The sequence below is a fragment of the Mizuhopecten yessoensis genome, unplaced genomic scaffold (genome assembly GCF_002113885.1).
Source record: "Mizuhopecten yessoensis strain PY_sf001 unplaced genomic scaffold, ASM211388v2 scaffold10837, whole genome shotgun sequence".
Classification (NCBI taxonomy): Eukaryota; Metazoa; Mollusca; class Bivalvia; order Pectinida; family Pectinidae; genus Mizuhopecten; species Mizuhopecten yessoensis.
In genome coordinates, this window is record NW_018408746.1 from 246314 (window position 1) to 274178 (window position 27865).

The window sequence follows — 27865 nt, forward strand, 5'->3', positions numbered from 1 at the left end:
CAGGTGAGAAAAATATAATACCTTTAATCGCCTTACTATACAATTGAAAAGGTAGGGTACGGTAAATACTACCACATCCATACGAAAAATGATGAAACTAAATAAAATGTAACAACACATTTATTGTTATTATATAGATATGATTGTATTAATATCATTAGGGTAAACTAATCGATTTATTTATTAATTGATACGATTGATATATTAGTTCTTTATGTTTTCTCTGCTGTTTTCTGTACCATATTCTTCACCGGCATTTATTGATCGGAAAATATGTCGCAATAAAGATCTGTATACTTACCGTAAACTAACGACAACTTATCATTTTATGTTATTTACAATATGTTATAAGGTGGGGACTTAGAATGGCTGACCTTTCGTTTTGGTGTCTTTAGTTTATGGTTTCTTTCTAACTCAATGATTTCGATTTTAAAACCTGTTTTTGTGATGTTATACTGCTTATTGTTTGAGACAGATGCTTACTAATTTTGAGTATGTATTTTATATTTTCTATATCATACTTTTGCTTGATTTGATTTAAACATATTTTATTGCCTTTAAAGTAACAGGATTGGGCACAAGTTGTACAATCTTTTCCGACACTGACGGCAGAAGCTGACACAATACACTTTCCTTAACATTCTGCTTGTACTATCGTCCATCACTCTCGTGCCTTGGTTTGCTTCCTCCTTGTCATTCCATTCTTCCTTGAATATCCGTTACTTTTTGTTTTATCTTACCTACATCCTTTCACTGTATATCTGCTAGCTTATTTCACCTATACGTAACATAGACAGCAATTACTTATAGTATGATATTCGTTATTATTCGCTCATATTATTGTTTAATCAACATTAGCATTGTAAAAATCAAACAGAATACCGAATCAAGGAGCGATTTGATGATTTTTGAAATCACCATCCTGGTGATATCTTTGATATCAAGAACGATAAATGGACGAAGGTTACTACAGCGACCATTAGCTGTCACCAAGCAGAATGCTGCCAAGGGGACCAGTTTTTGATATTTTAAAATATATTTAGTTTTTTAAGCGACAACTTATACTGTTCTCAAAATATAAACGTAATATAGGGGTAATGATTAAATGCGGTCAGACATGTTTCACATTTCTCCATCGTTTGTATAATACAAAGCGAGCAGATATGTAAGTTGAATTTGATAAAATATTTCAATCATCTAAGCGATATAGCAATGGTTAATGATATCCCCTTGAAATGATCTTTCTTTACACAAATGTAAACCTTTCAATCACATACATTTAACTGGTGTATGTTAAGCTCAATTTGTATGCCAAATATTTGTATTTACGATACAATTAATCTTAATAGCTTTGATATAAGAATGATTAATGAATAACCAAATCCACCGAATAATGTTCAGTTATCTGCTTATATTGAATATAATTTTTGTTTGTATTAAAGGTAACAAGTGAATTTTTTTCAACGAAACTCTACGTAGTTTTATGAAATTAACCATTTAACAGTTCTTAAATCTTTCGTGACCCTGTTCCATAAAAAGTGTAGCTCTAACCCTTATTGGGCACTCGATTAACAGTGATTGATAGTAATCAATGATTTTTCTTTTCTTTTTGGCACTTAATATCTGTTCATTACTTGTTATAGTCAAATCAACATTACTTTCCTAACAGAAATGGTCTCTTTATAAAGTGTTTATGTACAGTAAATTGCATTGTGTGGATGAGAAAATTGCAGACTTTTAGAGAAAATATTATTTAATATTTGGTGGTCGCTCAGATCAATAGACCCGATTTCATATTGTCTTTCCTTTCTACGTCGAATTTCAATTTTTGGTCTGATATGTTGGCAAATTGGCACATATTAGAATTTATTTTATCAATTTTACTTGATAAATTAATTTTTCAAAAATTATGGAATAAGTTATCAACATATTTTATTCACTCTCATTGAAAGTTCACTTATGATTTAATATTGTAGGACACTGGAGTTCCCAAGAAGTAACCCACGTACTCTGGCAGACGATTTTAAACAAAAAATAATCTCTCGCAAATCATTAACTGCTTAAGTTACATTATTTTGTATATCGACCCCACTTGACTTTTCTACACGATATACACGCTCGTATAACAACGATTGTAATGTGATATCAAATAAGAAGTATACGGGTGTTTTGATAAGCTGTATGATGTCACAGGGCATAATAATATTACAAAATAAATACTTGACCTGTTGTTAACCCTCAAACAGGTATCGGTTAGGTTTAAGTCCGATGATGTCCACTATGCAAAACCTGCTAGCTGAATACTCGAAATTTATTAACAAGTTTATCAATATTAATCAGTTACAGTACCATACATTACGAAATGATTGATATAAAACTAAACGTAGACGCATTGTCTGCAATTTCACTTCAATGAGTTTTTCAGGTACTCATTTATTTAGCCCTATATCTCCCTTAATCTTTTACCACCTACTTCACTGTTTGCATATATGTTACACATTTTGATCTGCAACACATTGGCGTCCATGTATGGTTGCTGATGAGATGGACATATGCAAAAAAATCATGTTGTATTTCCTGTTTATCACACACCTGTTGAGTCCTGCTATAGTAATACAAGCAATTTTCAGACCATGGCATACAACGTTTTGTATTTCACATGTGCAATACGGAATGTTGTATTTACCTACTAGCCGGAACTACTTTTTATGGGAATCCCCTTGTCATGGCGAACTGAAAAGTTCCCGGTATTTGCGAAAAATATCAAAGTTTATAAAACCTTTGTATCGATCTCTACCAAATACGGAAAGTATGTGATAAAAGCAAAACCACACACTTGTGTTTTTCTAATGAATCAGAAAGCACTCATTGATTGCGCGACGAATATATTCACGAGTGCGCGGACAGTATGGTCTTGCATATGTATAATGAGACAATAATATTGACTAATACACTCTAGTTAAGTGTAGCAATCAGAAACAACAGAAACCCGTATTTGATTGACATGGGTTAAGCAGATTGTGGATGGTTATTACATCTTTGCATATTGCAGAGTTATCTTCTTTTGTGAGCAGGTATTAATTGTTACGTCATTGGTTTGTGTGAGAAAATTACGTCGTTTTCACAAAAATTGATGACGTTACTCTCACAAGCCAATGACGTAACAATCTATACCTGCTCACAAGAGAAAAAAATAACTCTGCAATACGCAAGGACGGAATACCCGAGCTAAAAGGTAAAATAAAAACAAGTAAATATTCCTTCGAAATCAGTGACTAAGAGTTTAATCACACTAACATAATGCATGACTACTAATGTATTAATGGAAGCACCCAATGGTTTAAAAGTTGTGAATAACATTGATATTTTTTTTAGAAACAGTATCAAAATATTAAATGTAATAACCCTTTCCTTTTTTGTTGCATTTCTATACATGTGTTGGAACACTTGGGGCATGGATTTCCATTCTTTTGATACTTAGTACTATTGATGAGTAATAAATGAATCGAAAGACCAAAAGTGCAGCTAAGGTTATTTTTGTTTTCCTTACTCAATTTTAGATGTTTTGTTCGGTCTTTCTGGCGATAATCTCTTCAGAGTTAAATGGCGATGTCATACAGATGCATCTTATTCATCGTTTTGATCATGTAGGATCATTGCCTTCACGGTAAAAAAATAAACACGAACTGTTTATAAACATCATCAAAAATGTATTTTCTCCGCATATTCATGTCTAGATATGTTACTATCCAACATGTACATTCCTTTGTATTAACTGACACGAACAGTTTTCTTGCTTTGATTTCTAATTGGACATTTAAGTTATATACTTATAGGTTAATTCAAAATAAACAACATCCCTGTTTATTTCTTTAAGGGCAATATCCTCCCTGCAGCTCAATGACGAGGAAACGAACGGATAATTGTTCTTTTCAAAAATAGTTTTCCCTTTAAACATCTTATTCATAGATTTCAATACAAGCAAACCATTTAAATAACCGATAACAATAACTCAAGATCAGCTCTAATTGAACGTTTTGTACTAAGAGTGAATATATCTCGTAATCTAACCTCCACTGGGGTGAGTCTGTGTTGTGTCGCAAACCTCTAATTCATATTAATTATAGTTGTATGGCATTTCGTGTCCATTTCAAACAGTTGACTTGTTGACATTGAAGTGTATATATATCTAAATTAGCTGTAATTATCAAGATCGGTGACCTTTCGTGAGAGCAGAAATTTGAAAATATGACTTTTCAAAGAATGATCTAGAAACGTATATCTTCAACTTGTAAATCTCATTGCAATAGTAGTAGGTAACATTTTGTGTTGTTAAAAGCTATCTTTATTATTCATTTTTATTAATTACATTCAAAGTATACTGATTACAAATATGTAAATTAAATTGTGCGACATGCTATCATCGGAATTGAAAATTTCAAGGATATTTTCAGCGTATTTAATCATATTTTATTACATAATGTACTGTGTTGTCCAGTGAATATACCCGTGTCATATTTTTGGCCTATTAAAAAAATATCTTCTGATAAATTACTTCCATAACTGTCTTAGTCCACGATAAAAGTTTTCATATGGAATAAGAAACATTTGTAGCGTCAACATTTAAATCCTTTATCAATGGGTTAAGTATCTAATTCCATGTACATTGTAACAATGCTTAAGTGTTTATCTTCTGAATGGATAATATGTCAACAGCAGGTAAGAGACATGTAAGACAGTTAATCTGTTTCATTTCTAAAATGAACATGAACAATCATTTCTAGTTTAACGCATCCCTTCAGTTGTATGTAGTCTCAATCATGTGAGCACAATATTCAATTTGACACAGACAAACTAAACTTTCCCAATGTTGATGTACATTAAAAAGATTGTATATCACCAAAAGGTCATGCCATTATCAGCGATTATTCTATTTTGATATTGGAAGATTATATTAATTCATTTATTTCTTCATTTATGTCTTGTTACATACCATTGTGTTGTTTTAAAACTATTCTGAATACTGATACAATAGATATATCTATGATTTCAATGTTTAGGATATTTTACCGGATACAAATACCGCATTAAAATGTGGCAAGCTGACTAATCTTAGCACCACTTGATCAAGTTTGGCAGGATATTTAAATTCTTAAAACTACATCTGCAGACACATACTGGCATCAAGCCCAGTCTCCGGTTCTAACGATGTCTTTCACTCGTTTCATAGATGTCGCGGATTACCTTTGATCTTACTACGTATTGGCTTTGTCTTCTGATATTTTTCCTTGTTGGTTGTCGCTGTAGTGTGTACATTTTTCCTTTTTCTGATTTTTTTGTTAAGAATGGTATTAAAGATAGATATCATCTAATGTTTTTTAAACAGGTCAGGTTTTAAGCATAACTGAACTGTTATGTGGGATCAGTAGGAGTATTAAGTATGGCCATAAATATATGCTATGTGGGGTCAGTAGGAGTTTGTTAAGTATGGCCATTAGTAAATAAATGTTATGTGGGGTGAGTAGGAATGTATTAAGCAGAGTGACGATTGACTTAATATTGGTACAATAAAACATGAAGTAAGTTTCCATTTTTACATTAAATGGTTTTCAGTGAACTTGTTGTCGTGCTACGATTGATTACCTTATTAGAAACGTTAATACACGCTAACGTATATTGCGTCAATTTCAATACCCATTTACTTCCGTATTTAAATAGTAATTGTGTTATTAAAACTCACTATTATTCCAGTAACAACTTAATTAATTGAACTGGTACGTGATAATGTTATATCTATCTTTTGTTCTCAGATTTGGTTCTGATATGATCGGCTCGTAGAATTATCAAATACATTTGTTTAAGTTTATTCGACGTGTATCTACGTGTATTCCGAACACGAAAGTCGTTTAATTTTAACAATTCATCGCACCAAATTTTCAAATTCAGACTTAAGCAGACTATCCAATTAAAAACTATGATTTTGAGCATGAACGATAATAATTCGTTATATTATGACCGACCGACTTGCTATCGTGTCTTAACTGTTCACTAAGACACGCAGTTCTCTTCCAAAAGTGATACGTTCCACACAAAGAAACCTGTGACATACCTTTTTAATAATGATACTTTGATACATTAAAGGATGACAAACTTGAAAAATAAACACTTGTACAGACATTGTTAACCGTTGCTTATTCTGATAAAATAATTAAAGAAGTTATACACACGTGTTGCCCTTGTTGTCGGAAAACATAGTTCGTTGTTTCCCCGAGATGCACGAGTTTCACGAGTGCAAAGCTAGAGTTAAACATAAATATTTGAAGGGAAACAAAGGATCGTGTTTCCCTGCAACAAGGGCAAGAATTTGTTTTTACCGAAAGAGAAAAATACCACAACAGTAAAGGTGATAAGACTATTGCGTCATTGTTGTCATCAACTTTAGTCTTATGATAAATGTAATGCTTCTTTCTTATTTTTCTAAAGAGAGAAAGTCGAGCGTGAGAGGAAACGCACGTTTCATTTCCAATATATTTGATCATTTAAATCCAATCAGATTCGCTGTTATAAAGTTGAGGTATAACACATCTTTAACTCCAGCAACTAAAATGTAGCATATATATATCATGTGCAAGGTATCATGTAGCCTTAACTCTAACACAACCACAGGTATAATAAAAAAGGAGCATATATATATATAACAAAAAGGTACAGGTATACTGTGCTGGTTGGTAGTTATCCTTAACTGGCTTTGCATACGTACTGTTACGTACATGTATCAACGTGCACCGCTCGTCTGAACAAATTCTTATACAATAACGATTTAACTTTACAGTCAGTGGTCCGAAGCATGGCCGAGACCAATAACACACACGCTTTAATCAGAAAGCCGATTTGTCTCGGGTGGTTGGTAAAAGTCCAATGTCCTACGCAAATATTTCACACCTTTGTTAGGGGATTATATTATAATACTGTCACTTTTTGTACAAAAAACAGTCGACTAAAATACGTGCATTTGAAATGAGTGAATGGACTAACTGGAACTGTTATCCAGATACTAAGATACCCCGCACCCACAATTCGCATAAAGGGAATATATGTCATCCGTTTAAAAGAGTCTTAATATAATGTGATGTGGGCGAGGAATCGGAAACAGGGGGGGAAATGTGCCATTCATCCAAACAAGTGTCTAAATGGAGATGAAATAATAAAAATAGGAAGAACGAAACTACATAATTACATGGGGTAGTTATATGATTGCTGTAAAGTGTCGCTGAAATTGGCCTATTAGTTGAGGAAAGGTTGTCCAGACAAGGATTTTTTCAACAAGGGGCCATAAATCCTTCAAAATAGGAGGTAGGAATGAAAAATACCAGCTAGATACACAACCTCGGAAAGTAGATATCATATCTGTAAGGTTCGTTCGAACGGCCCAACAGTTCAGGAGGCGGACGCATGTTTTTCAACAAAGAGCCGTAACTCCATAGAAAGGACCATATCAGAATTAAAAAAAATACCAGGATGCAACACATCAGGGGGTATCAATTTATTATAACAATATCTGAATACTGTCGTTGAAGTTGGCCTAGTAGTTTTAATATAAACTTTTCTTACAACAGTTATGAAACAAGTTATTTCAACTAATATCAATCACTCTTGTTGACCCGGATGTGAGGACGCGGGGTGTCTTAATGTGGACGGAGAGGATTTTGTGGAGGGACGGACACCTTATGCATGTTACAACTATTTGAAAACACAATATGTCATATCAACTTATATTTATCACATTTGTTGCCCCGAATGTTAGCGCTGGGGGGTCTGAATGAGAGGGGAAACTGGAGTACCCGGCGAAAACTCACTTGGTCGGGCTGGTGACATCATACCTTTTCACGTCAGATCGCGGGTTCAAATCCCAGCCGTCTTGGTGAAAGGCGAGTGCGCAATCCGCTGTCACCCGATTTGTGGGATGGGTGCACGATATTTAATTCTTATACATTATCTTATTAAGGAAAGATTTTATTTTGGAATTAAATTTTAATATTTTCGTGACGATTTCCTCAGTTATAACATAAGTGCCTTTCCTACATTAATAGTGCCTGGTAAAGTTAAATCTCACCAGCATGCCCCGGTTATATCTTGTTGGATTTTAGTATCTTTCATGGTTTCACTGTAACTTAGTCTACCTTGTATCATCCGCAGGATAAACTCGTAATTTAACAATGATACGAAAAGACAGCAGCAGGGACCGCTGACCAGCAAAACAAAAATACGCTATGAACACTGACAGAAAGAAAAAAAACAACATTATGTAAGTAGGAATCGGGACAAACTTTATAAATCTTCGCCAATCTGCATCTCATGAAAACCTATAATTAGTCTGTTTTAAATTAAGACTAGTAAAATACAGCTAATGGCGTATCAGTTCTATCAGGCGTAAGCTAAGCAAGTGTTATTTTTAATTTTATATCCAAATATTTTCTTTTGATTTCAATTGCACAGCATTACTTTTCGTTTCACAAAAGAAGAAAAATTCAGCCAACTCTAGTCATGAGGAATGGGAAGGCACAAATGATGGTTTCTGAACAAAGTCTTAATTAATAGTATACACTTTGTAGAGTTTAGACAGCCTCGAAAGAGAGAGGGAGTGGAATAATTTTCCACGCAGATTCAACTAAACTTTTTTCAATCAACGATATCAATTGTTTGGAATAAAACGAACGGGTTGTTTGTCGTCTGTTGCCTGATCAACACATTCCACAAGCCTATATTGCGGGGGTTAATATTGACGTATACACTATGATTAGAGACTATATTTAATACCTTTTAATACACAATTTCTCAATCATTTGTAGGCAAATTGCACAACAATTCAGTGCTTAAGCGTAGATTAGGGAGGATATTAACACCGTTTTTGTTATAACGACCGTCATTAGACGAGCTTTGTGGCCAATTACCTGTGGCTGACGTATATATCCAGACTACATGCCTCGGTAGGGATTTTAAACGCTGGAAAGTGCAGAATGACATTGGTCGTTATTAAATTGTAAACAATAAACATATTTATTACATTTTTGGCAGTGAAATATCGGATTCTATCAACTTGATAAAACTGATATCTTTCATTGTGACAAATATCAAAAGTGTTATTTTCACTTTATCACTTTTTGATATTGACCAATCATAACGGTATCTTCTATTCGCTGCATTCAAAGGCAACGATTTTTTTGTTCAGATTCAAATGAAGCGACGGTAGAATAAGTGGTTGTTATGGTAAATGTTTGGTACACACACTTAAGTATTTACATAAATATTAATTGATAACCTTTTTTGAGCAATAATACCAGAAAACAGCAGAAAAAGTCGGAATTGCGTTGAGTATCCCATTCAAAATGGCGCGCAGCCTTGTTGTCAAGCGTGACGTCATTAGGATATGGCGCTAATTATTACGCTACTAAATCCCGCCCTTTTTAAATGCATTACAATGTTCATGTTTTATGCCTTAAAAATGTGATAAATAGGAAATTTAATGGTGTGTTCAGTAATAACAAATATATTTCACTCGTGTGGCTAATATTTTGTTATTTTTCACTCGTGCTGCGCTCTCGTGTAAAATATAAAAATATTAGCCACACTCGTGAAATATGTTTGTTATTACTGACGACACCATCAAATATCCTCTATCTATCACATAATGTAATGTTGTGTCCAGTGAATATACCCATGTCATATGACCTATCAACCTTGTGATTGTTTCATTTGTGACGTCACGTCTAGGATAAGTACATGACATCACAAACTTACGCGCTGTAGTCAAAATGGCTGCTTTTCACATTTCAAGGTTGCATGAAAATTGTCTTTTTTCATGAATAAATGCCACAAATCTTGATTATGTAATAAAAAGGATCTTAAACTCGTTTTCATTTTATATGAAATTTATGAAGCTCTCACGAATTTCATAAATCTCATATGAAATGGTAACTCATGTAAGATCCTAAATTTATCATATTCAGTAAATATAAAGGATAACAACAATTTAAGACATAATAAACAAATATTCAACAAGTATCTATTCTTTTCACATTTTCTATTTCTTTTCAATATTTACACTAATCAATCAATACGCATTTGCCTTTATATTAAAGCCCATGAGTAATTCCATTAGGGCTATTGAAATTTGTTGCTCATTTGAAGCTGTTTACCCAAAAACATGCAAATGTAAATGATGATAAGTTGGTGGATGAAGTGCCCTGTGTCATTACAAAGTTCTCTGGGTTTAATGTGCAAGTTGATGTCACGTGGAATGGATTGCCCAGTGGACGTTTGGGTGGTAAAAAGTTTGTGACCACGAGGAACCGATTGCGAGTCGGAAGTCAGTATTTAATTTGACAATGTTGTAAGTATTTTTTTTATAAATTTTAAATTGGAAAGAATAATAATAAAAGTACAATGGTGCACCATTTATGATTTTTGTAATGTTTATTATTATTTCTCTCGACTACATTATCTCGGAGAAGGGGAGATAACTCTTTTCAAAAACGATACTATGCGTAGTAACATGAAGTGGTCATTGTGTGTGAAATCAGCTGACTGGTTGCACGAGAATCGTTGCATTCATAGTGTATTCATAGTCTAATGGCAGTTGTTTTCAGTTGGTAGATTCATGTACAGAACAAATATCAAGAATGTAAATATATCATAATGAAAAAGAAGTATGCGGTATTCGGTCAGGCTACGCTTATTTCTGTATGCTTCTGTTTATCATTTTTATATTATAACTTTATATTTAAATCCTCTTGTGTAGATACCATCGAAGCTTCAGCCATTTCTTCTCCAGCAATATCCTTGAAGAAATATAAGAAGCATGATCATTTCTATAACTGGCACAATAATAATTAAAATAAGACATATTTATTTTTTCAAACTAGTCATATTCAATATTCCTCATTTAAAAAGATAAAGTTATATAAGAAATGATGAAAGATTCAACATTTACTTTACCAATAGAATTGTTTTGTTTATTTTTAACAGCTACATCTGTTAGAAAATAAATGAAAAAAATCTAAATGAAAGAAATGTTATACAAGCTAGAATAATCGAACACTAGTTACATATACAAATATAATCATTTGATGTTTTTTGTTTCCATCCAAGTTTTACACCCATTAGACATTAGTTATATGTGTCAATCTTTTAAAGAAACAACTTAGAATAAACAAAAGCTAAATGATAATTTGTAGGGTTTTAATAGGAAACAATCAATTATTTTTACAGCTATTGTATCTTTCTATGGTTTTATAATTCAGAAATATATATACGTACGTTGACTGATCCAGAAATCTTTACTCCACACCGGAATAACTTTCTGATCGGTGCAGGGATACAGCGAGCCAGATAGTCACACACTGGTACGGTCAACGACGGATCAACGTGTGTCTGAGCTATTAACCAAAACAATGTGTATTGGCATCCCTGTGAAGATTGTTATCATTTTTTCCTTATTTGTCCTTTGTATTTTAACTTACGAAGAACACTCATTACCGAATTAGAATGGTACGAAGGCGACATAAACGTAGATATTCTTTGTAAAGGTGACCCCAACATCTCACCACATGGTAATATTAAACTAGCCAAGGCTGCACAGTATTTCCTGGGAAGATTGGGAAAATCGGGACTAACTCCAAACCACACCCCTCTCTATCCAACCTCCAACCCTAGTCCTGTCTCCTGGTTCTTCTCTTATCCATCCAACCCTCCCTCCCTCTCTCTCTCTCTCTCTCTCTCTCTCTCTCTCTCTCTCTAACTTTCAAAAGTTACAGAAAGACCTCGCTAAAGCTCGTGTATTATTATATTTGTCTGTATTACGGGAGAAGTCAATTGATAAATTGGAAAAACCTACTAATCCCTTTGTCAATATGTTGTCAATAAAATGTCTATAAACTAACAAAATCAATGGGAGACAAATGTCAAAACCTAGCTTCAATCGAATTGAGCTTAAAGTAAAGCGATCAGAAAACAGGAGATGAAATGTCTTCAACTCCATAACTTGAGGCCATTACTATTAAATGATTAACTATGGCTGTTTATGATAAACGTTTAAACATATACTTTATAATTCAAGAGACAATAAACTGCAGTTTGTTTAAGGTTAGTTGCTATATTTTACCTTGTAGATGACTGAAGACAGTTCCAACTGACACAACAAGTATAATAGCGATCGGCAATAACCATTTATATGACAGGGAGTACAGTACGTCTAGACCCTGTCTGTAAACAAGTAAAAATATTGAATACCGTTATTTCGGCCTTGTTAATTTTACTGTTGTAAGTAATTGCATAAATAAATAAATAAATTTATAAAAATGATATTTTATTTGATATTTGACAGGTAAATTCTGTATTCCTATCTATTTAATATACTTACGGACCATACGGATAATTAGATGTTTGGTTTGACTCCAGAGTCAAATCCGTAGATTTCCATATGGTAGTTGTTGACACGTGATGGTATGAAGTTGTATTATTAGTCAATGAGGAAATATTTTGCACTGGACAAAATTCTGTTGAAGCAGGCTCTAACTTGACGCTGGCTCGCGTACCAGAGGAAAGCAACTTTCCGAACGAAATCCAACCAACAAAGAGACAGGATACCATACCACCGACTAACGCGCCCTGTAAATATACATAGTTCATATTATAAATATACAAAGATAAACACAACAAGCACTCATGTGATTTAGCATTTTTTAAATTTTGTTATAGATACGGTAAGTTGTTAATTAATTACACTACACCATACAGCTGGTTTGTCCCTCTAGGACTTACTTTTAGTATTGGTGATTCTAGGGGCAATACAAGTTAAATCCAAATGAGTCTAAATTACTGTTGAAACAGAAGGGGTGTTGAATAAACCCTTCCATTATATGAATGTCATAAAAATCAGTGAAGTAGTTAATTTCAAATTCCTAACGAGTAAAGTGTGTTCACTGTGAACTCTGCAGCTACTAAACAGAGACAACAGCGGCCGGCAAGGTTTCAGCAAACCCCAGGGACAAAGGAATCCACCAGCAGAGTCTGCCACCGTTACCTTGAAAGAGGAACTACGATTGTGTTGTAACGGTACATGTCAACAATGTATCGATGATAACAGACAAAGAGGATGTATTCGACTCCCGTTTAACGTTTCATGTAAGTGTGTGTGTTTGCAATTCACAAAAGCTAAGGTCATATGTAGACGGTTTCTGCAGTTGATAAAGCAACTCTTTTGAAGTGCCATCTTACTTGAATATTATAACTGGGACAAGATAGCATGAAACTACACCCGGTCTATTTATTTTAACCACATGATAACTGGAACTGCATCAAGAGCTACCACCGGAACGAAAGTGTTTAAAACAGGTGTTACAATAGGGACAATGTTGCTCTCTGGTGTGACCCAAATGAGAGAACCTGGGAGAAACCCCCCAATCTTCATAGGGTCCTATATTGTTCAACTATTATGATCATATCACAGGATATATCAGGTCAGTTTTTTATAATGTAAATCTTGCAGTTGATTGGATACAGCGTTAACGCACTTTGATAACAATGGTAGGCACTTATTACCATACCACAATATACCTAGTGCATTTCGTGTATGTTATACGTGGGTATTGATTTACGGATGTATTGAAGTGTTCTTAAGTAATACGTGAACAGTGACGTCATCATAAATCATATTGTCAGCATTACCAAATCTGATTAAATTGAATCTTCACATCGATTCAGTTTCCTTTTATGATGCGACATATCAATACATGGGATGCTAGATTTAATTTCAATAAGATTGAATTATTCCCACACAATTATATATATTTGTGGTAAAATTGCATCACACACGCACATGTTAGTTCTAATATTTTTTTCTTAGGTAATGGCAAATTTATTTGACACCCACCAATGCATTCGACCTCGGTACGAACCAACCAAGTATAAACAATCCGATAAGTGTGCCGGACAGAAAGCTCCCTGTTATATCGAGTATCTGCAAAGGAAACAATGCTGACATACAGGTTAAGTCAAAACTACATCACGTTTTTATTTCATTGACATACATACTGTGTGAAACTAAATCTCTGCTTACTTACATCTGAATCAAACCTGTTTAAGTATGACTCGGCTAAATTAAAGAGCTGTACAACATTCCCGTTTCTGTTCAATGCTGTATGCGATTTTTGACGTCATCGGTTTTCTGACAGTGAAAGAGACAGATATAAAAAAGATCTTTTGATTGCGTTACATAAGAGATAGTTCCTACCCGTGAAACAGGTCCTTCAACTCCAGATATACAGAAAGCAAAAATTACAGCCAGTCCTCCGAACAGGAATACTAAAAATAAGGTAAAATATATATTGGAATGTTTCATTATAGGACATCTTAAAAATCATTTACATCAAAGAACTCCTGAATGGCAGTTTGATTAACGAACACAAACAAGTGGAAGCTATTATTAGATACATACCTTACAGAAAAAGGGGATTTGTTTACGGATATTACGAACATTAAACCATAAACCCAAAGGATATTAAAAGTAGTTTCATTAAAATCATATATATGTGTACTTGCTAAGCGATGATACAAATGTGTGTTTTTCCCCAATCAAAAATTAAAATTAAAATCATATACTGTAAGAGTATTCATTTTAGCGGACACAATTAAAGCATACTAACGAATTTTAACAGATTAGCGCATTAAAGTATTGGCGCACTCGCAATATAGGCATCTTTATCTGTAAACAAATTGTAATAATCAGTATTTACATAACTTGCAGTCTATTCTGCTTTGTTTAAGGGTATTAAAAATGAAGAATTTAAGCTTTTTTTCTATTTCTAGGGAAACCCCAAAAAATTGCATTGACAAATCCTCTATCAATGTGACTAAGTGAAATGAAGGACAGAGGGTGACTCGTTGTTAGCAGAAGTGTATAATGTTAGAGAAATATCCAAGGTGCTTCATTTTCTTGATATTAAATAATATATGATAAAGTCGAAATGGTGAACATCCTGTAGTCACGTTGTCTTCACACAAATCCTACCGAAATGTAGAGCAATACCAATCGTATTTGATAAATTCATAAAGAATTTAAAGTGTTTAATATCGGCTTTGATTCCGTTTGATGTCCTTTAGTATTGACATTGCTATCTCACTAACAAGGAAACACTTACTTGACGATTGTGTAATCATTACTGCTCGTTTTTCCGACATCGACTTGGTGTGTCGTTTGACAATATCCTCCCAGAAAATGGTGGACAAAACACTCAATAGCGATGACATTGTACTAAAAAAGGAACATTGTTTACCAGAAAGGGCTTTATTATAAAAACGTCGGGAACATTTATATAGGGATTAAACGCCGCTTTTGAAATTTCACATGTTTATTGAAGCTACAAAAGAAATTGTTCAAACAACCAAAAACGACTAATGAGCAAAATAGTATCAGCTCACGGTTACTAGCGGTAGTGACAAGTCATGTACTGCCCTAGAAATTCTTCCCCCAGCTACCCATTCTGCCTTGTTTCTGTATCAACCCCCGGTAATAATCGAAAACAACGTAAGCATAGTTCCACAGGGTTTCGTTACAAATGTCTGAAATACACATATGCAGTACTGATATGGGTCACATCGCACATACATATAAATGTATGTTTATGTGTGCTGTGACCTATATCAGTAAAGCATATGTGTATTTCAGACATTTGTAATGAACCACTGTGGTAGATCCATGTGGTCCCGTCGTATATGAAATACAGTCGAGCAGCCAAATGTCATATCAAATTATTTCGTCCTTTCAAGCCACGTCTGGTTTCCTGTTTTATTCGACATTTTATTACAGCAGCTTCACATTCCAGAAGATGTAGAACCTTTTAATTTAGCGGCTCTCCACTCCGAGCTTGTAAAAAGATGGCTATCCTACACTCGCAGCTGAGCCTGCGCACCGCGTCTAGACATCATTCTTTCTCGATGAAACCATCAGAAAATTTGAAATCTAATGAATTCATCATTACACAATTTTGATTAAATATGACATTTAATATATATTTTTGTGTTTTGTTTCTACATAATTTTGCTGCATTGAACTATCAACTTTCACCATCATGTTGTACGATGGTCCTTTAATGACGGACTATATTTATTTTACACAAATAATCAGAATGGTTTTCACAAGTTCCAATTATTGTAAAAACACGTTGATTGAAATATAAAGGTTAAATCTTGCATTTCTGCTGCTAATGTTCATATAGTGGGTTGCAGCGAAAATGTATACAAAGTCCAATTACAATTTTCAAAGGACTATATGTGTCGTGTTAGTAATAATGATAAAAAAGATGACCAACACTTTTAGTTTGAAGTGTATTTATGTACATATCTTCTGAATTATTATGAATGGAAACAGATTTTCTACGATTTGTTATTTGAGGAATCCTCTGCCTTACGTAGTTTAAGAATAGGAGGTGAAGAAATTCCTACAGTACCTTAAATGTAACAATTTTAGAAATTTTGCACAATTGATGAAATATATGGTTATTTAAATCTTGGTGCCCGTTGAACAATAATATTCGCCATCATATAATTATCTTTCATACAGTGATCAATGGGAAGTAATTCTGACAGAAATAATTTATGTTCAAAGTGTCAAAACACATAATTGACTGTTAGACCTTCGGCGAATTCCGCAGTAAAAAAAATAAATACTCATGGCCATTCTAAAAATAAGTAGAAAAATAATTCTAGATTTTAATTTTAAGTTTCTAATTGCTTCATGTAAAAAGAAATTTTAATGCATGTATATTTTCCTGTCTGATTTGTGGACACATTTCTTACGTGTAATAACTAAACCCTTCCATATTTTATAAGAAGTTTCTATTAAATATTTTAAATAAAATATATATTATTATATATTATACACAAATGTAAGTCGATCACCTTTGTCTTTTCATCAGATAAGAAAGATTTCATAAATCTGAATTTATCTTAATTGCTACGGCCTCCTTACATACAGTTACTTTAAAGCTGTAAGTAAAAAAGATTTCAATTCAGATTTTTATTTTATTCCCTTTTTTCTGGTTTTGAGATCTTCCCCAGTGACCATTTCTTCCGGCTTTCGTATCTAAAGGGCCTATCACACACTACCGATATACCTCGCCGGGACTAAACCGGAGCAAAAAATTAACAACGGCGAGAAAATTGGCAGAACTCCGGCGAGAAAGCACTTGAACAATCACAATTGACCGTAGCAATACCGCTGTAGTACCGGCGTTTCCGTTGTGATGCCGTTGTTCTACCTTTGTCCTAACGATGTAAGAGCCTATGTGCTACCAAATACCACTTTTCTGTCACCTTAGTGTTACCGAGGCGCCGCAGATGTTATACCGTGGCGCCGCCAATATTCTACTAATGCAATGTTTCAAAGTCTTCGGGTTAGTGCATTTGATTTTTGATATCGGTTGCCGATCAGGGTGCGCGGTGCATTGAATCGCAAGACGGTCAGTAGTAGAATGAGTTACCAAGCAAGAACACAATAAAATATCGACGCTTCCTTAGAAACGATAGCCTGAAGAGATAATTCGGCAATCCTCGATTGACTCCGATACGCTCGAGGAACGAGTCACCCGAGGAGTTCCGAGTGTGAAGAGATACTCACTGGGAAGATCTCAAAACCAGATGAAAAAAATAACATATTTTTTTAATTTCTTAATTGAATGGTTTTTACTTGCACTGTCGGCTCTAATGATTTTGTCAGTTTCCATTTTATCAACATTCAACACTATCAGCACGGAGCGAATTTTGCTATTTATTGTAAACAAAACAACATTACCTCAGAGAAGCGCTAAACAGTGATGCTAAAAACAAGCCGGGGAGACAAGGGATATCCTGGAATATGTCCCTTACCATTTTCGCCATTAACTGAAAAACACAAACACACGTAGTTTGGTGGATCACATAATACAACTGCAATGCATTGTAATAATAATATAATCACGTTTTCTATAAAAAGTACCGTGATGTATGTTGAGTAACATTTATTGTTCAATACGTATTACTAGTTATCCACCTTAAGACCCAAATAATAACACATTGTTCTCTTTTAGGAGTGTTAGATACTCATCGTCATCATCATCATCATCATCATCATCATCATCATCATCATCATCATCATCATCATCATCATCATTATCATCATCATCATCATCATCGTCATCGTCGTCGTCGTCGTCGTGTTATTTCACTGACGTCTCATTATTTTAAATTGCTTTCTGATTAACTTAATTTTCCTGCTTTTAACATCCCAGTCAAATCCTAATTCAATACCATGTAGAACTTTTCGCGAATGTCCAATGTGATCCTACCTGATTTTGATTCGTGACTTGATTGGCTTCAAGAGGATCGCAACCCTTTGCATGATAATAGGCAAACATAACTGCGCCTTCCATAACCGCCAGCCCAGAAATGAACAAGGACAATATCGACGCCAGGATGAACATCCTAAAACATATCATCATCTTAAGAACAGCGTTTCTGATATTGATATATTAATTATCTGACGGGGTAATAAAACATCATGTCACCATCATGCGCTCCCTATTTCCTATTTCCCTATTCCCTATTCGGAGCCACTCTAAAAACATCGGGCAAGAAACACCACAACCGAGTTCCAATGACAACACTGGCGCGTCTCTGCCTTATCATCTTTACTATCTCTTATCCTCGATTAAACATGTTTTATTTGGGCCTTGGCCTTGTGGAACATGGTTGATACCGGAGGAAACAAACCAAAGTGTTTCCTAACAACAAGGGCAATACATTTATAATATACGATAACGAATATTCTTTTGCTAGCAAACGCGATGTGATTATTTTCGCAGTTGATTCCGTATTAAAGAGCTTGCTCCGAATAGCATGATTTCCGTGGTAGATGTCGAATACTGACGGACACACACATTACACATTGTTTGGAGAGATTAACACAGGTTGTAGGTGAGTGTCGGGAAGTTTTACGGTCGCCAAAAGGATCTCACTGAGAAATCTCTAGGGATATCTGGGACATTTCGATCATGTCTAATAAGTTTAAATTTTATAAATTCCATATGTTTAATATGTTCAGATGAACCAGCTACTGTGCTTTGAAATTGATTTTTATTACTATCAGATGTTGTTAACGTTTAATCTTGAACGAAGTATTAATTTGACTATTTCTCCTGTGCTCCTTTACTTTTCCCCTATATTTCATTGGCGCATTTAACACAAGTATAATCATTGCAATCATTTTAAAACGCCGCCATTTCGAGACGCCCGCATTATGTGTTTATGACGTTATTATTTTTGACGCCCTAAGTATGTGAACTCTATCTTTGACGACACAAATAAATTAAAATCGCATGAAAGGCCCTAAGATGGGCGAAAGTACTAGCGAGAGTTATATTATACAGTTATATAGTGGGTATGAGGGAAATAGCAAATGTATGGTCCCCCGAGGTGAAACACTATCTCAAGAGACGGCAAAGCCGCCGAGGGAAATGCTTTTATAACCAAGGGTGACCACAAATTTGCTATATAGGGAAAACTCAGTAGAGGTAAAATGAATATATATATATATATGATGGTATTTACATGACGTCTGCGCAAAGAACCAAAAATACAGACGGCTAATACAAGGTGACAAGCTGGAGAGCTGTTCTATTCAGTGCCTTGTATGTGTAAACCAAATTTTGTTGCCGTGTTTTGGATTCTCTGTCAGATATAACACAGAGCAGGGCATTGCCATAGTCCAACCGGGAGGTTACAAGTGAATGCACCAAAATCTTGCATGCATCTGCAATTATAAACTGCCGGATAGAGACAATGTTCCTGATGTTGTTGTAACAGATTTGGCCATGGCGTTCACTTGTTTCTCCACGTTTAGTGAACTATCAAAGTATACCCATCATGTTTTAAACAGCTGGAACAGTTTCAAAAGTCTAAAAAGGCGACTAGTTCCGTCTTTTCCTGATTAAGCTTTAGTCTTTTACCGTTCATCCAGGTCTGATGTCTGTCAGACAAGATTCCAGTCTTTCTAATATGTTATCCCGACTGTCCTGGGGTTTGATGACCATGCAAATTTGTGTGTCAACAGCATAACAATGATAGCGAAGGCTATGGCGACGACAAATCTCTCCGATCGGGCAATAGTTTCGTAGTCATAATACCGACCCTTGAGGAACCCAAAAATCTAGTGTTTTGTCGTGTAAGTGATAGACTCACTGATAACACACTGTCGGCGTTCACTCAAATATGACCGTATCCAGCATAGTGCGTCACCAGTCACTCCATAATCGTACTCTAGACGTGTGTAAAGCCATTGTCGATGACGTCGAATGCCGCTGACAGGTCTAGCATGACACGAACGCTCTGTGTTTGTAATTCAATGCAGCAGCTTTGTCATTATGTACACGTAGGAGGGCCGTATCAGTAGAGTTTTCCATGCGGTAGGCCGATTGCAGTTTGTCATGGAGACATGGTGGCATGGGGATGAATCGCTAAACGCCGGGACACAATCTTATCCAAGATCCTAGACAGAAAAGGTGATTTGATATCGAGCGGCAGTTCTTCAACTCCTTTTTGTCCATTCCAGGCTTCTTTAGCGGTGGTCTTACGTACGCCTTCTTTATACATAATGGAACCTTTGACTCAGCCAATGATTTGTCCATGATTTACGCAATCAAAGGAGGCAATGCTGCAAGCCATTGCTTTTATACGTCTGTGGGAGACGGATCAAGCTCACAGGACTTCAATTGTGAAGTCAATACAAAAGTTGTTCATTCAGATTTCAAAATATTGCAAAACTTGTTATTTCATATGGTCAAATTCAATGGTATTGTTACAGGAACGAATTCACGAGTGTTAAATTTAAGGTTACGCCGTTAATATTCGATTTCCCAAACTATTTATGTTTATTCAAAATATGACTGGTTTGAGATATCATTTAACTATCTTATAAGATATTCAGTTTAATTGTCACACAAACTTCGTGTTTAAAATATTTAGTTAAAAACTCTATATGAAATTGATGTTCGATGATGATCAAAGCTCTGTATATCACATTCATATGTAAGCTGTTCTATCACCTTTTGGTCGTTGACAACGTTGGTGTTGCCTTAATCCTTTGAAAGGCCATCTGGCTAAACTGTATTTCAAATCCAGTTGCTATGCCCCCAACAGCTAAACTCCAGAACGACTGACGTAAAGTTGGATCCGGATCAAAGCTAAGAAACAAAACAAAACTATTCAAATTTTAAATTGTTGACGTAGTTATTTGCGACTGGATAGTTGTGACGGAGTATTAATTTTATGATTTATGTATGCTACAAAACAGAAAATACTTCTTTTGCAGTTTCATCTGTATCAAATATCTGTTGAAACAAATATCCAGATCAATCACTGTTCTAGTTTCAAAAGTTCCAGTACGACCAAGAACAATTTCGAAAGTATTTACGAAGCGAAATTCTCATAATATGCATTATAATCTGATATGTATTAAATTCGTTTCATAAAAAAAAAAAAAATGGAATAGGAGCACATTTGAGATGCATAGCTTTAGATTCACCAAAATTCGCTAAAATAAGGACAATTAAAATAAAATAAATAGATATGATACATAGAAAAAACAAAATAGAAAAATAGAAAAATAATTAAATATTTAAAATTTTAATGAATTCATAATGAATGCTAAAATATATTTAATGACTTTACAACAAAACTTCAATACAGTTATCCTTCAGATCTATGAGCTGATCTGATACCCGAGGTTTCCATTTTCACATGAGATCAAACTATTTCAATGTTCACTTGGATAGAAGATGAGTCCTTTCAAAGATGTTCAGCTTTTCCGCAACAACGACAAAATGAAAGAGTAAGTAGGACGAATAACAAAGAAAGAAAAGTGTTGAAAAGCAACATCTGGATTTGACTCTTTCAAAGTCTCCTAAAACAGGACATGACAGAAACATTCCCCACATTAGTCGTCTTATACGATAACATGAAGAAAGGTACGGCAGTTCTACTCTTTCCATAAGAATACTCGACTATAGCATACAGGTTAAAGCTTACAATGCACGAAGTTTTCCGATAAACACATTCCTTCTATTATACTGAATTGTGCTTTGATAGATCGCATGGTGTAACATTTTAATATAGGAATAAATTGTATCTTATAATAAAAAGAAATGCTATAACATTTATAGATAAACATCATACTTAATTGCTGTCCCGTGAATAGCATGTATATTTATCGAGCGCGACAGAATAGTACTTACAAGTAAACATATTGCAGTATTCCAGTTGCCATGTCCATAAAATATATATCAGCATACATTCTAATAATGTTTTTATTTATTATATATTTGTCCCTAAGAATCGGTGTTCTTAGCATTTTATACTCAATGGTAAAAACAGTAATAAATAGCTCAGCTGGGCTGCACATCAAGCTAGTGCTGACCACAGACTAAAAGTCGTAGTTTCCTCGTAGCAGATGTTACGTTTCCAGATTATTTGATACATCGAAATGATGATTTTCCTTTTAAAAAATGAAGTAACAGCTTCATAGTTTCATATATGTAGTCACTATAGACACAATGATTGGAATATCACCAAATTAATAGGTATCTTATTAAGAGCACTGTGTCTCTCTGGTAATACTTTCTCTATGAAAAACGAATACGTTTTTACTTACTTTAGCAGGTTGATCCGTCCTTTCTCTGATATTATGGCACACGTTTTAGCTATTCCACCCGCTTCCATTGTACCCTTATATAAAGAAATTTCAACATCTACAACAGTTTCAATATATATATCAGTTGTTGACGATGTATACGTCACATGTTATATCACAGTTGTGTCGTGGTACTTCGAGAACATCTTTTATTTGCTGATGAACGTCTTGTTATCTTAATGTTACAAACATAATAAATATAAAACAGCAGCATGAAAACAAACAATAATCTGTATAGAAAATTATCCAAACTATTGATAGACTAGTAGAGGTATTCTAAAATGATGTTTGTTTTAAGTGCCTTCACAGTCTTGTTTATTGGTAACAATATGGACAGCTATCCGTGTGCATGTGTGACTCATAAATCATAGCGGTATATTTTTAGTACATGTCGGCCAAAAGGATCTGCGATGCATGACAGGTCAGTGATCAGAGGAATCTCTGTACCGTAATTGGCTGTAACACAATAGCGGTTCGTAGTCCAGTTTTATATTGGGTAATTCCCTCCATTGTTTCTTTAATTAATTTCCTTTACATAGATACGTGAGTTTTTAACAGTTTTATGGGAAAATACTGATAAACATCAGAAGGGGTATTTTTGAAATACTTTGTCTGATTTGATATTTTGTCCATCATGGTAATCACATTGAAGATTTTAACATACTAAAGATTTAAACTAGGCAACATTCACAACTGAAGAAGGGTTTTGAGTAAAAACTTGATATAATTCTTAAATAGCAACCGGTTCTATCGGACAATATTGCAAAGGTTGGGAGTCACAGAAAGGTATGACATCACCATATTTATTACCTTAATTAGAACTGCGAACATGCCACCAAACATGAAAAAGGCTTGAAACACATCAGTCCAGACAACGGCTTTGAAACCACCCTGTAGTGCATAGGAAGTTTTCGATAATCATAACATAATATAATATATCTAACTATTTTCCGTTTAATAACACTAATATTTCACGACCATTTTATTTTGTCATTCTTATGTTTTCCAAACAGCAAAGGGAGAGTACAAAGGTTGCGACATATGGTATTCAACAGGATATGTTTTAATATTAATTCTACATTTAAACTCAAAACGTAATGCAGGAATGGCATATTGTAAAACGTGCTGAGAGCATATACAAACGTTGCTTCTCAGAATCTGAGAATAAATCACAGATATATTAGAAATGCTAGCAGTTCTCTATTGGTTGTATTTATCACACTAGAGAATATTAGAACACATAAGGGCACGACAACAGGGAACAGGCAATGCATTGTAATAATAATATAATCACATGTTTCTCTCAACCCCCCCCCCCCCAAAAAAAAAAACCCCCCAGCCCCAAATGAAGTCAGTGTAATACAAGTAAAACACTTACGATAATTGTATAGACTACCACTACACCCATCAATGTGACTATTGAGATCCATACGGGAATTCCAGCCACTTAAAGATGAATATTTATAACATAAGGTATCACATATAATCATCTGAGGAGGAAATATATGTCAATAATGCATTAATTACATTATTCAAGGTAACCTGATGTATTAGTTACAATTGTATATGTATACATATGCACAAATCGATATGATGACTTTTACACATCTATATGCAAATAATATTTGATACTATCCTTACCTACTTCCAAAGTAACAGCCGGTATGAACACGACATTACCAAGATAGTTTGTCTGTTTGAAATTGAACAGAAAAACATATATAAATGTATAAATATTGTCATATTTGCTTTAATGTTAATATGAATAATTCATTTTTTAATTTTGCAGGAAACACGGCTCAATTTAAGACGTAATATAAGTAATGAAGAAAATATGAAACATTGGACATCGAAAATATGATATGTAAAATCACATGTGATATGACAATATAGAGTGCGGGAAACTCGTGATGAAGAAATAAGTGATTATGGAAACGTGTGGCGTGTTCACATGTATTGCAGAAAAGTAAGTTGTAGTGAGGGACATTTGTAATGAGAGCACAGGTGATGAAGGAAACAGTAGAGGATGGAAATATATATAATGAGGGAAACCTATGATAAGTATCTTCTGATGGAAAGAAACGAGGATGGAAACATGTTTTAGGAAGCAGGTCTCATGAGGGAAACAAGGTGCACGTGGGTAAGGAAAAGGAAAAAATAATTGAATCAGTTTTTAGTTGTGTTTGTTATTTTTCTTATTTATAACTTCGGTATTATAATGTTATACAGGATTGAAGACGAGGACACACTGTTTTTGATCTTTTGTTTCATACAATGTTTTCATAAGAACACCCCCCAACCCCCTCCCCCATCCGCCATTTAATTTAATCTTATAAATTCTTCATCCGTTTTCATAAATACCGTATTGTATTGCTGCATAGTCTCTGTAGAATAGACTAGGGATACAACAATAACTGCTTATTTCCTTTGCATTTTCGTCTTAGTGTTAACTTAACTTTTTCCACATCATAATTAAATCGACAACAAGACTTATAAACAATTTTAAGAAACCATAAAATATCGACAGAGTAACAATTTATGTGAAAAAAGACATGAAATAAAACTTACATATGCCAGTAAACGAATTATGGTAGAAAACAATCTCAGTCCATGGGAATTATACCTAAGCTCGAAATACTGCAACGACAAAATCATTATATATATGTTGTAAATGACAAAGAATATGTTATAAGTGCTAAAATGAACCTATCAGACGGTATATAGAGCACAATTCATTTTCTAACATAGATTCGGGCTTTCCAGTTTGGACACTAGTACATATTGGCTGATTGACAAGTCTGATAAGTAAATAAATCATTATCATATTTGAAATTAAATAGAAGTCCCCAGATAAAATTGTTATAAGCTAACATATGTTCTATATTTTTCCGTGTGATAAGGGTTATTTTTAGTTATCAAGTAATATTCCGGAATTTTTAACATGTAGTTTAAGTGAAACAGTCTACTGAAGCTCCTGCAACACACGTTCCATCGTAAACGAAACACACATCATCTAATGCTGGCTGATAGGTAATACAATCATGTAACCCGGCATGCAGTAAGAAATTAAATATAATTACCTGTATCAAGCTGGTAATATTAAGCTTCCTCTGCGTTGGTATGATCAGATGCATTGTCAGCATACTTGTAACGAACACTGATATAATTGATATATACCATTGCATGCCATACATATAAACTTCTGCGGGAATGGACAACATCATTATTCCAGATTCAATAGATACCAGCATTGACAATGCAACTGGAAATATTGCCATATTTCCATCCCCTAATAAAAAGTAGCGCGTAGTTTTCTTCTTGGAGTCTCGTATAGAGTAGAATAAACCGATTCCCAGTGATAAAACCAGTGTTATGATGAATATGACGTAATCTTCCCATTTCAGAAATGCCATTTTTATTATAGTAGAAGATGCAGCGACAGCAGACTGGCTTCAACGAATTATGAAAATAAATAAAACAATTTTTTTTTTTTTTTTTTATATATATATCTAAACATAAAAATGATAAAAGAGTAAGATATACCTTAACATGTTTCACCCGCATTGTAAAATTCTGTAAATGCACTCATTAAATGGTTTTAATATGTGTTTGCTTGCTTTTTGGCCAATGTAAAATCACATAAAGATGATAACCGTTTAAGATATAAACTACTGTATAACGGTATGTTGATATGGGCTGTATGGCAAAATCATGATGCCTGTCACTTGAGAATTTTCACCGAGGTATGAAAATATGCGTACGCTAATATAAATATATTTACAGTATTTACTTATTTGAAATGAAATAGACAACTGGTGTTTTCAACATGAAATGTGTGATATACAGAAGAAATCTTTTTGTATATTGCATTTTATTTAGTATCATGGGTCATACAATGAAGAACTAAATTGCTTTGGTCGTTTCCAAGGGGTAACGAGTTATGTTGCATTGTAGTTTTGAGACGACAGATTCGATGAATTGCAAAATAGTTTGTGGTTAATCTATCGAAAACATGTCATTGGATGTTGTCCAAACGCTTTGGATCAACCCGCGCCCATCAGTACACTGATGTTCACACACTGTCAAACATTCGAGGATGGTTACAACATATGTTTTATACAAAAAAATATAAGTATATTATTGTATTTGTTAACATTACAATAGCCACACCAACACAAACCTGCTGTTGCGGAGGTTGATTGACACTGACTGGAATGTGTGAAATGACACAAAATGCTTACAAACAGGCAATGCTAATCTTGTTTACTTTTGTATATTGCATTTAATTTAGTTTTATGGGTCCTACAATGAAGAACTAAATTGCTTTGGTAGTTTCCAAGGGGTGATGAATTATGTTGTATTGTAGTCTTGAGAGACGACAGATTCGATGAATTGCAATATAGTCTGTGGTGAATTTATCTTGAGCAAACGAAACACGTTACAGTTGGTAGATTAATTAAGTCCAATTTACGTAGCAATTAAAATATCACAATATGATTTTTACAAGGTAGCATTATGTTTAGTATCAACACATTCGGTTAAATATATGGTTACTTCACAAGCAACATCAGAACTTGGTATAAAAAATAAATAAAAAAATAGTGTTAATACTTGATGTAAATAAGACATTATACAATGTATGCTTTCTGAATATCACAACCGTTTTGAGTGGTACAATTTCGTATTTTTAATCTCGAAACACATTTGTAGAGTTTGAATTTCAAGTGATATTATCATTAGTCATTCATTGTTGCCTACTTGCTTTCAGAAGCGTAAACGTTTCCTAGAATTTAATTTTGTGATTTTTCCAGGGCTGAAAGTATAGCAGAAATAGAATCCTTGTGAAGTATTATTATTATAGTGTACTGTAAAAAGATTGGGAAATAGTACTGTCGTAGTATTTCTCCGTTCTACCCGAACTCATTGATTGTAAAAGACTTGATATTGGCATCAGTCAAATTTGAATGGTGTGATATACAATTTGATACATGGATTAAGATGTTAGGTTAAACGGTTACCACTATATGCAGAGGGCAAACAAATGCAGTTAAAACAAATATATCACACTGTCAACACACAGGAGGAATA

The 27865-nt window shown here is 34.2% G+C and overlaps 1 protein-coding gene across 11 annotated transcripts in view; it reads right to left on the reverse strand.

Annotated features, from left to right (window-relative positions):
- Positions 1 to 10623: 10623 nt before the first annotated feature.
- LOC110462846 (sodium-dependent multivitamin transporter-like) overlaps positions 10624 to 27865 on the reverse strand; it is a 28078-nt gene continuing 10836 nt past the window's right edge. For 7 of the 11 annotated variants that reach the window (XM_021517065.1, XM_021517057.1, XM_021517060.1 and 4 more), the window contains 16 exons: positions 25858 to 26223; positions 25346 to 25414; positions 24419 to 24470; positions 24156 to 24223; positions 23588 to 23668; positions 22739 to 22812; positions 21135 to 21272; positions 18381 to 18516; positions 17849 to 17937; positions 15198 to 15310; positions 14291 to 14361; positions 13931 to 14017; positions 12419 to 12666; positions 12161 to 12261; positions 11317 to 11435; positions 10624 to 10838 (listed from right to left, as the gene is read on the reverse strand). In XM_021517065.1, the coding sequence (XP_021372740.1) occupies positions 10767 to 10838; positions 11317 to 11435; positions 12161 to 12261; positions 12419 to 12666; positions 13931 to 14017; positions 14291 to 14361; positions 15198 to 15310; positions 17849 to 17937; positions 18381 to 18516; positions 21135 to 21272; positions 22739 to 22812; positions 23588 to 23668; positions 24156 to 24223; positions 24419 to 24470; positions 25346 to 25414; positions 25858 to 26190 (1851 nt within the window). In that variant the 5' untranslated portion in view covers positions 26191 to 26223 and the 3' untranslated portion in view covers positions 10624 to 10766. Of the gene's footprint in view, positions 10839 to 11316; positions 11436 to 12160; positions 12262 to 12418; positions 12667 to 13930; positions 14018 to 14290; positions 14362 to 15197; positions 15311 to 17848; positions 17938 to 18380; positions 18517 to 21134; positions 21273 to 22738; positions 22813 to 23587; positions 23669 to 24155; positions 24224 to 24418; positions 24471 to 25345; positions 25415 to 25857; positions 26228 to 27865 lie in introns of all 11 variants that reach the window. The other 4 variants (XM_021517064.1, XM_021517059.1, XM_021517058.1 and 1 more) reach the window with 1 other exon arrangement.